The 10,446-nt window shown below is 48.5% G+C and overlaps 1 protein-coding gene across 1 annotated transcript; it reads right to left on the reverse strand.

Annotated features, from left to right (window-relative positions):
• Positions 1-3,556: 3,556 nt before the first annotated feature.
• NECAP1 (NECAP endocytosis associated 1) lies at positions 3,557-9,508 on the reverse strand. The gene is made up of 8 exons (XM_088531328.1): positions 9,256-9,508; positions 7,658-7,758; positions 7,378-7,482; positions 6,889-6,970; positions 6,399-6,507; positions 6,129-6,315; positions 4,197-4,284; positions 3,557-4,064 (listed from the first exon to the last, which is right to left on the reverse strand). The coding sequence occupies exons 1-8, from the start codon at positions 9,351-9,353 to the stop codon at positions 4,016-4,018; spliced, it is 819 nt and encodes a 272-aa protein (XP_088387454.1). The 5' UTR covers positions 9,354-9,508; the 3' UTR covers positions 3,557-4,015.
• Positions 9,509-10,446: the final 938 nt, after the last annotated feature.

Below are 10,446 nucleotides of genomic sequence, written 5' to 3' on the forward strand. Positions count from 1 at the left end.
GCATAGGCAGGCCTCAGCACCAACACTGCCTCCTGACAAAGACCACCTAGGGTTACCCTCTAGCACTTTGACCAAGTCCAATGGTTCGTGGAGGGAAGGGAGCTTAGAAAATGTGAGAGAGCAAAGTAGGGTTTGTGTACACCCTCGTCCCCATTAAGTTTTAGAAAGAACAGGTTCAAGCAGAAGGGAGCATGCCCAAAAGCCAGCTGTACTGAGAGATGAAATTTGGTCACTTTTGCAATGGGAAAAAGACATGTGTTCTGTGATGAGGGGTTCCTAAAATACCTCAAGTACAGGCAGTTTTGGAACAGGAAAAGGAAGAATAGTACCCAGAGAACCTTCAAATAGATAAGAATCCCTCAAGAATCCCTAACCCGCTTCTTTCCACAAACTGTTAACCCAGGACTGCTTTCTCAGAGGAGGGATATGTTTTCCTCCCCTAATTAACCAGTCATCCAATCAAGGCCAACAGAGGACACAACCATATGCATTATCCCACAGCTGTTCTGTGTCATTTATGGAGAACATCACACCTTCACCTCCTTCCTCTTTTGGGACTGAGGCACAAATCTCAAGGCCAGAAATTGCTGAAGATTAGATACAGATGATACTGTAGCTGCTTGCCATAGCTACATTACACTGAATCCAAGACCTGGGCCAAATCTAAGTTCTGGGTTGCCAAACCCAGTGACCTGTTTCAAAAACAGGAGCATGAAGCCTGTGGCCTTAGAGAGAGCACACAGCATCTGTATGGACAAGCTATGGCCACAAAAGCGATAGTTATGCCTTCACACAGAGACAATCCTTCATATTTTCTCATCAGTATCTTCCCAAAGATCATATAAAACCTAAATTTACCTTGATATACCTCTGACCCCAGGGGATAACAGCTTTGCTCCTAGATCTGAAGGAAAAGCTATCTTTTCCTAGACTGCAATAAATAGATGCTAGAACCTAGCTAGGAGGAGTTCATGAAACCCAGTGTTTACTGGTGTCTTCTCACCTTGCAGCAGGCTGCAAAACCTCTGGGGTACTTCCAAGATAACGTTGTACAGAACTCGGCTGTCCTCACACAGGAAGACTGAGCAAGTGGGCCTGTGCAAGAAGAAATGGCTTTAAGTAGACTCAACCAAACCAAAGACATAAGTGTGGCACAGCCCTGAGCACATTCTCTATCTTCTGAGAGTTTGGCTTCCTGCCTTGCTCTGACTCCTTCCCCTTGCTCCAACTCTCAGCTCCCAGCTTACCCTGCCATTCAGAGCAGCGAGACCTTGCTGCTCCCTGACAAAAAGCCCACTCTGTTGACCTTACTTATCTCTGCAGCCAGCACAGGCTACTTCCCATTTACAGGGGTTGCAAGAATCAATTCTGACAAACTTCCACGGGATGTAGAAACCACCCCGACTAATATGCTAAATAGCGGGACAAGTGAAAGTTCTCCCATGTGCTAGTTTTATCCTTGTACCTACAGCCAAGCCTGTTCCCACAGGTAGGGTAGTTTTTTGTTTGTTTAAAACACTGGGAAGACTCTTATGCCATTTTTATCTCCTTATTCTGGGCTATGCCTAGGATAGGCTGAATCTCCATCAGTCCTAAAGCTGCTCTTGTCCAGACTGCAGGCCACGCTGCAGAAGCAGGGGCTTGTTGGAGACTCAACCTTCAATCCGCAGAGAGGCCAAAGCAACAACAATTCAACAATGTAGAAAACTCGCAACATTCTTTTCCCCGACATTACTTGTTTAATTACCATTTTTGCACCAGTACATTTTATGTTTTTTGCACTAGTACATCTTATGCTTTATATACATATATTTTTTATTTTTACTTCTTCAACTATTCAAATACATAGCATATTATCTCCAGAATACTAATTAAGACAGAACACAGAATAAGAGGCTCCTGGTTGGTTGCTAATTGGTGCTATGAACTTCCTTGGTTTGGGGAAATGATATGTACTTGAAATGACATGACCTGACAGTGACGCATGAAAAAGTTAAGACAGCCAGCAGAGGCCATGGCTTAGCCCAAAGAACGCAAGGGAGGAAAATGGACAGCTAGCAAATCACAAACTCAGAGGCTGGGAGCTGATTTACAGCCAGACACGGGAGTGACTGGTGCAGGGAGGAAGCTGGGGGAACACCAAGAGAGACAAGGGTATTAAGTGATTGAAAATACATCCAAGAACAGTCTGGTCTCCACTTCAAGTGGAGCTGCAGCAGCTTTAGAGCTACTTAAAAACAAAAACAACTTAAGTTTCCCCGAGGAATGGTATAAGCAAAACTTTGTCTCCAAAAATGCCCTCAGTGTAGTATGAAGACAGAAAGATTTGCAACTACAAGGCGTAAACCACTAACTACTCTTATCTTTTAAGAGCCTCATCATGAAATTTTAGCCCCAGAGGGCAAAATTACACTCTGCAAGGGTTCTGTACAGTTTATTCCAGTTACAAAAATATTACTGCTGGTTGAGTGTTCAAAATAAGAAGCCTTCCTGTGAAGTACAAAACTCTCGTGTTCTATGAGGTTGGTCAGAACTACAGGGAAGTCACTGAGACCATCTTCACTACTAGTGTTTTTGCTAATCAGCTGGCATGGTAGGGCTGATGTTTTCTAGCCTGCTCTGGAGTGCTGTCCACGTAACCAGCAGACTCACACCCTGCATCACATCCACAGCTGCTGCAGGTGGGAGAGTTCACAGACTGAGGGAGCCTAAGGAATCTCTCACAAATGGAATAGGAGACACTAAGGCCTTTCTGCCTCAGACTTTCTAACTCCCTAGAACACACAGAAAAGTAGATAACCTTCAGGACACACTAAAAAAAAGAATCCAACAACCAGATCGCATTTCAAGAAACTCAGCCTCAGGTCCTCCACAAGAAGGAAATCGGGTGGGAAAATGTAGCTGCCACAGCTCTCCAGCTTGGGCCTCCTATACATTTCTTGCCCAAATGATGAGTGCAATGAGGGACTGTCCCTTCACTAAAAAATATCCCATTTTCCCACGGTGGCTCTCACAGCTGTGGGAGTGCAAATTTACAATGTGTTCTGCTTGACAAACACGAAGACAGGGCTCAGGACATGTCATGAAGTGCAGAGAGGGAGTCGCCTTGTTATCACCTTGTGTAAGTAACTACTAAATTATAGAAAGGCTTCTCTCTCTTCCATTTTGTTTGCTTGTTTTAAAACTACTCCAAATTAAAACAGCCCAATGACATGAGCACCTTTGCATGGTAGGGGTGGGTGAAGGGGAAGTGATAATGAGAGAATTTCCTCCACTGAACCCACAAGTCAAACAAGGAGCTCACGATGGCATGCCCATGTGGAACCACAACACAGCGGCAGCAGCATGTCTGCTCGGTGTCCTGCACACTCTGCCCACAACAGCACAGGAACCGCCAGCGCTACCAAGAATCACACCAAGCAGAGGAAGGTTAGTGTAAGCATGGGCAGGTTCACTCCTCACCATGGAGAGTTTTGTGCTGAGACTTAGCAGAGAGATGGACAAAACCCATCTCCTTGCAGCTTCCATTTGTGAGTCGCAGCCAAACACAGCTGCCTTCAGCACAACAGGCCAAGCTGCATAGACTATAGTCACTGTTGAAAGCAGCCACAGAAAGCAACAGGCCATAACCAGGGAATTATTAGAGGAAAAGGAACTCAGATGCACCTACCCAGCCTACTCCTGTACCAGCCTTCCTCAGCATTCTTGCTTTCCCTGTATGGAGACATGGGGGGAAAAAAGAGCTAGGATGTGCCATGTAACAGGCAGGTGGGTAGAAGAGATGAGGCTACTTCTCCTTGCCCACCACACAAGCAATCAGCATGTTCTCTTTAGGTTTCAGTGTGGGATTAAATTAGTACATTTTGACTGAAGTGAAGATCTATTTTAAAAAGGAGGGATTGTCCCGACTTGTTTTTGATTGAAGACTAAAGAGTTTTGTATCCCCTTCTGATCCCATTTGGTGTTTCTGGAGCCTCTTGGTCACCAGTTTGTTCCATTCCACTGCTTTGACCATTCAGAACTGGACCCAGTTGGATTGTTGAGGAGCCTGATTAGGAACAGCACTGAAAGAAATAAAGAAATGAAGGACAATCAAAGAAGCAGATCTAATACCAGATTTGATAGCCCATGTCTCTTCCAGTGCCCTCCTCCAGACTCTGCCCTTATTGTGTGCTGTTTCCTCCATTACAGTTTACCTGGATGCAGTGCTGAAGTCTCCCCAGAGGTCTGCAGTAGCTGGTGCCTTTGATGCAGGTACAGGTGTGCCCAAGTCTAACAGAATATCTAAGGCAGGAGAGAGAGAGGAGGGAAGGAAAAAAAAAACAGTCAAGAGTAATCAAGAAGAAAACAAAACAAGCAAAGAAAAATCCTACAGACTTTTAAATTGTCGCCATGCACAACCTTTCCTCATTGGTGCGCCCAGTGGCACAGCATCTTTAAACAGACTCCAGCTCCCCCATCAGAAAGAGGATGTTAAGAGTTTAAGGACTAAGTTTGTAACAACAGCTCCTTTCCTTAAGTGTGCACTGAGCCTCCAGCATCATCTTCAGGAACTAGTCAGTCCCTACCTATCACAGTCCCTACCTATCCCTACCAACACATTACCCCTCCCAGCAGACATAAGACTCAGACCCAGCACTATTGGCCACAGACATCACAACAGTTGCCAAATCGGCTTTGTTACCAGTGTGAATCACTAAGCAGAAGGTTGTGGCTTCTTTTCATTCAGATCTGTATATGTCATTGCTAAAGTGTCTGCCTTCTTCATACACATCTACATCTAGAAAGCTTCAGCAAGGTCTCTAACTTATGCCCAATCTCACTATACTTTGCACCTCTTTCTATACTTTGCATATCATAGAATCATAGAATCATAGAATGCTTAGGATTGGAAGGGACCTCTAGAGATCATCTAGTCTGACCCCCCTGCACACACAGGGACACCTAGAGCACGTGGCACAGGACTGCATCCAAGCGGGTTTTGAAGATCTCCAGAGAAGGAGACTCCACAACCTCTCTGGGCAGCCTGTTCCAGTGCTCTGTCACTCTCACTGTCAAGAAATTTTTCCTTAAGTTCCTATGGAATTTTTGGTGTTTCAGTTTCTGGCCATTTCCTCTAGTCCTATCAGTGGCCACCACTGAAAAGAGACCATCCCCGTCCTCTGCACTCCCTCCCTTGAGGTACTTATAGACACTGATTAGATCCCCTCTCAGCCTTCTCTTCTCCAGGCCCAGCTCCCTCAGCCTCTCCTCATAGGGCAGATGTTCCAGGCCCCTGATCATCCTTGTGGCCCTGCGCTGGACTCTCTCCAGAAGCTCCACATCCCTCTTGTACTGTGGGGCCCAGAACTGGACACAATACTCCAGATGCGGCCTCACCAGGGCTGAGTAGAGGGGCAGGATCACCTCCCTCGACCTGCTGGAGATGCTCTTCTTAATGCAGCCCAGGATTCCATTGGCCTTCTTGGCCACGAGGGCACACTGCTGCCTCATGGTCAACTTGTCATCCACCATGACACCCAGGTCTTTCTATATACTATCTATACTCTTTCTATTGTGCTCTTTATATTAAAAGTGTCTGTCTCCCTATCGCAAACTTGTCAAGAAGTGCTTTCTCCTGCATCTCCCAACAACAACTACAGGCTGATCTACTGTCCTGTGGAAAGCAAATGACATGGCAGTGCTTTTCTGCATGCCTCATATATGCCTCTGCCATACGCAGAGCACTCTCAGTACTCTGAGTACTCAGTACGCATCAAATAAACACAATGTCAGAAAATCAAAGCATTTAAGTTGTATATCTAATCCGTTTCCCTCTCCTTCCCCCCTTTCCAGGTCATTTTGCTTAAGTCACTTGCTTTCTCCTTCTGCAAGCACAGGAATTAAAATACTGTTCTTCCTTATGAGGGCAAACACACACGTATTCTCATCAAACATAGAAACCCTCAAACGTTTCTGACCTCAAAGGTCAAAGGCAGCACATCCCTCGGGACACACGATGCCTCACAGGACTTTTAACTGTGCTGGTGATGCTGCCCTGGCCCCCAGTTCCCTGGGGCAGGTCTTGGCCCTCGCTGTGCGCTTCTGAGGGCCTCCGCGCGGCCCAACGGCCCCGTGGTGACACTCACCCGTGCTGCTCGCGTTGCTGGATTTCTGCACGGGCGGCGGTGTGACGTGGTTGACAACGGCTGAGGAAGAGGGGGAAGGGACAGGAGGGGCTGCAATTTTGCCTCCCGGTGGCGGCGGGAGCAGGCTGAGGCCCCCTGAGCCTGGTGCACGGGGCTTGGCTGCGCCTCCTTTCTTGGTAGCCATGTTCTGCATAGAGAAGAGGGGACAAGTGAGGAAGCATCTCACATGGCAAATCCAGAGGGAGAGGCCGGGGCCACCAGACTCCTTACCCCAATGTTCAGTTTGATGGTCTGTCCTTCCTTGAATCCTAAATCTAATTTTGGACGTGTGTCAGCTTCCTGGGATTCCTTGGAGATCTCGGTCTCTTGCTTTACCCACCTAAATGGAAAATAGGAAAACAGACCTTTTTAAAAATAAAAATAAAAAAAAGCCAAAAGCCTCCCCCCTCCTGCCAAAAGGAGGGACCTATCTCACTGCTCCCAGTATGGCATGGCAAAAAACTCAGACACATCCTACTCCCCCAAACAAATGTCCAACACTACACCTGTAGCATCACGTAACCCAAGCTTTCCCCTTACAGATGTGATGCTAGCAGACCCTCAGTCTGTGGTGTGGCTGACAGCACTCAGGTGTCCCTGATGGAGCCACAGCCAGGCTTCAAGACTATCCCAAAAAACCCTGTCCTAAATGAACATGCAGCGTTGCCCATTGCATTCCACGGGCCAGAGGACAAACAGCACCCCAGGAAGCACAACTCACTTGAAATGATCCTGCAAGGAGACATTGAAGTCAAACGCATCACCTCGATCCACGAAGCCAATGCCAATAAAAGCACTTCGTCCTAACAGGGAGACGGAAGGAGTCGTTGAAAATATCTTGCGTAGGTACTCCCATGTTCATTCACCCCCAAATCCTTCTGCTTCTCCTACATCTCTCTGTGCAACCTCCTTTGACAGCTCTGCAGCTGGACAACGTGGGCACAAAGCATCCCACTGTTCCTCATCTGTAGGATGCACCCTTCATGCCACGTAGCATTCTCCAAAACCGAATCCTCCTTCTTAGGCCCTGGGCTCTGAGCAACAGAGAGAACCCTCTTCTGCTAACCTCACCTTCCCACTCCTTCAGGGCCGCTCTCCAACCTTCCCAGCACTCACAACATCATCTCAATCCACCTGCACACACTCGGGTTCAGTAGGTTAACCTTCTTCCACCATCAGCACTTGGGCCGTGCAAGACTCCTGGACTCACCAGTCCCATTCTGAATCCGAATGACAAAATAGCGGCTGGAATCTGTCACAGTCTCCACTGCAATGCCAGGGTATTGGTCTATAGGAGCCTGAGCAAAAAGTTCCCCTACGGACAAAGAATCAGGTGTTAATGAAAGCAACCTCTTTCCAACAGACATTTCAACATTTTTTTCTAAAGCTTTGCTGCTGCTGCCGTGCACTGCTTCCAGTTGACTTAAAAGCACAGGCTCATAAGCAGCAATCACATTTACAGTGTCGACCAGCCACAACCATTCTCTTACCTGAAACCTTATCCTCCAGTTTTATGTATGCAGTTTTGCCTTTGGAGGTCACACGAAGTCGCCCTGTCCAATCTGGATGGTCCAGTTTCCAGTCAGAAGCCCTGGAAAGAACAACTATTCACTGACAGTACCCTCAACATTTACATTCCTGCCCAAACAACTCAGCTAAAGTCTCTGCTCCCAAACCTTCATCACATACAGTTGCCTTACTCCACTTCTCTCTCCCTGTGAAGTGTGGGAGTCTGTTCCTCTCCAACGTAGGGACAGCTCCTCACTGAGGGTCTCAGCTCCTCTCTATTGCTACCAGCGTGCACGGGAGACTCAGAATGGCCTTTCTTTCCCTTGGGTAAAGGAAAATAGATACAGTCTAGAGAACATAAAATCCCTGTCTTTACCTTTACAAACTTGCAGATGAGGAGAGACTGATGCCCTAGAGCTCTGCTGGACCAGTTAGCTTAAGAGGAACTAGTAAGCAACTAGGGAACCTCAGGAAGACCTGAAACAATTATAGCATGCTGAAAAAGACTTCACTATTTTACTCCATTGTTTTAAAATGTATCATGTGTCTCTGAAACCAGAGGCAGTTGCTCACACTCAGTAAGATGCTGTACACACAGGCATACAAGTCACCTTATTTGGCCCATAAACTTCTTTGCTAGAAAAAGGTGTGTGTGTGTGGAGGGGGGGGTCAATCCTACAGGATTCTAAAGTGGGAACCAAACATTTGCATCCAAGAATAACATGGACAGCAGCAACACTTCAGCAAATACTACTGACACCATTGCTTTTTCAGAGCATAAACTAATCTCTCCAGGAAGTCCGTGGAAGCAGCTCACATGGGGACATTCCGCTGGTTTCAGCTAAAGACACGGAGGGCATTTCTAACTCCTGGCCCTGAAGCTTTTTGATTTTTAAGAGTCACAATCATCAACTCTGCTTCCACCCCAACATCACCAAGAGCCAGTGGGCCAAGTTCAACCTTTTATTACACCACATCATATCGGTGCCTCGAGGCGCAGAGCTACTATAATTGAGGGCAGAAGTTAGAGCTGATTGATAGAAAAAGCCCATTCACGCTCTGTGAGATTAACTCGTTAATACCCACAGCTCTGAAGCACAGGGGGATAGTCTTGGTTTTAGGCACAGAGCCCATACGAGATAGACTCATCAGAGACATCAGGCACGTCACCTGCGGCTGGATTCAGTGAAACTGCAGGTGCTTAAGTCCTCACAAGGCCTGCCTGATTGCTTAATGAGCAGGCACCAGGTACAAGTCTCTCCCTCCTAAACCTCTGTTGATTTGTACAGAAAGGGCCGAGTGGGCAACTCTGCAGGAGTGCCCGAGTCAGCACGCATAGCAGAGAGATAAAACATACGTCTACCGCTGGAAAAAGCGGCTACGACATGGCTCAGAGGATAGATCCGTGGAGTAAAGAAGAGGCCGTTTTTACAAATTCTCCCCTCCCTTGATGCAGGCTTCAAACCCGCCTCAGAGCGGCACCCACAGCGCGCACCCCCCCGCCCCGCCCGGCGCCATGTCAGGGCGCAGCGGGGCCCCCTGCTCGAGCACGGGGCGCCCCGGCTCCCCGCGCCGCTACCTGTATCCGCGGTTGGAGGTGCGCGGCGGGATGCGGTACACGTTGACATCGGGCTTCACGCAAAGCACAGACTCGTACTCCAACTCGGCCGCCGCCATCTCAGAGGAATCTGGCCCAAGCGCCCCAGCAGGCAGCGGCGGGTGGGGAGCCTAATTACAGGGGGCGCTTCCGACCGCCATGTTTGCTGAGGGCAGACGTTGCCACGGGAGGACGGGCGTAGCCATGTTGCAACGAGGCCACGCCAGAAGCGTGGCGGAAGGCGCCGCGGATCCAGGCAACAAGGCGCCGCGGCGAGGGAGGGCAGGCGGCCATATTAGATCCCTGTCTGACAAAGCAATACGGCGGGCGCCATCTTGGACCCTGGCAGTTTCCCCAGGGGTCGGCGCAGCCATATTTGATTCGGGCCGATGAAGCCGCGTCAAGCGCCATGCCGGATGCTGGCCCCTTCCTTTCCGCGCGGGAGCCGGAGGGGCGCGAGGAGGCCGCCATGTTGGAAGCGGGCAGAGTGCGGCGGGCGGCAGCCGCGGGGGCCGGCGCTGGCCCAGGTGCTAACGGCCGCGGCGGGGGCCCAGGCGGCGCGGGCAGGAGCGCGGCCCGCCTGGGCCCGCCCGCGCCAACCGCAGCGTCTGAGCGGCTAGCCCGGCTCTAGATGTTCTGAGTACAGCTTTGCGTGCTGTGCCGGCTTTCTTTTTTTTTTTTTTTTTTCTATCCTCCCCCCCCCCCGCCTTCTCTGCAACCTTAGGTCAAAAAGAAGTATTTTCATGTACCCTGGTTCTGGGAAGGAGAAGCCTTTGGTAAAATGCCAAAGTAAAGAGGAAGTGCAACACAAACCGCTATAACTTTTCCAGCTAAAACTGATAAAAGGGCATGTTAAATAAAGGTTGTTTTCAGATACGTGACTCTCCAGAAATGTGGCTAATGCAAATATACAAACACTGTTCACGAGATATAATAGGATAAATGCTAGTAGCATTTACACTGCAATTTTTTAAGAGTCACTGGCTTCCTGAAAGCTGGTTCTGAAGTCAGTTAGTATGGTGCAGTTGATTACATATCTAAATTGTGCTCTAAATTTTGACCCTGAAGACTGTGAGGAAAAAAAAAGGGATAAGGCAAGTTACAAATAAAGTTACCTTTGCCCACTCCTCCAGGGGCAGACAATAATGTAGGTTAATTGCGCCAGGAATTTAA

The sequence above is a fragment of the Tinamus guttatus genome, unplaced genomic scaffold (genome assembly GCF_059628265.1).
Source record: "Tinamus guttatus ecotype Peru unplaced genomic scaffold, ASM5962826v1 Tinamus_guttatus_pri_ptg000408l, whole genome shotgun sequence".
NCBI classification, from domain to species: Eukaryota; Metazoa; Chordata; class Aves; order Tinamiformes; family Tinamidae; genus Tinamus; species Tinamus guttatus.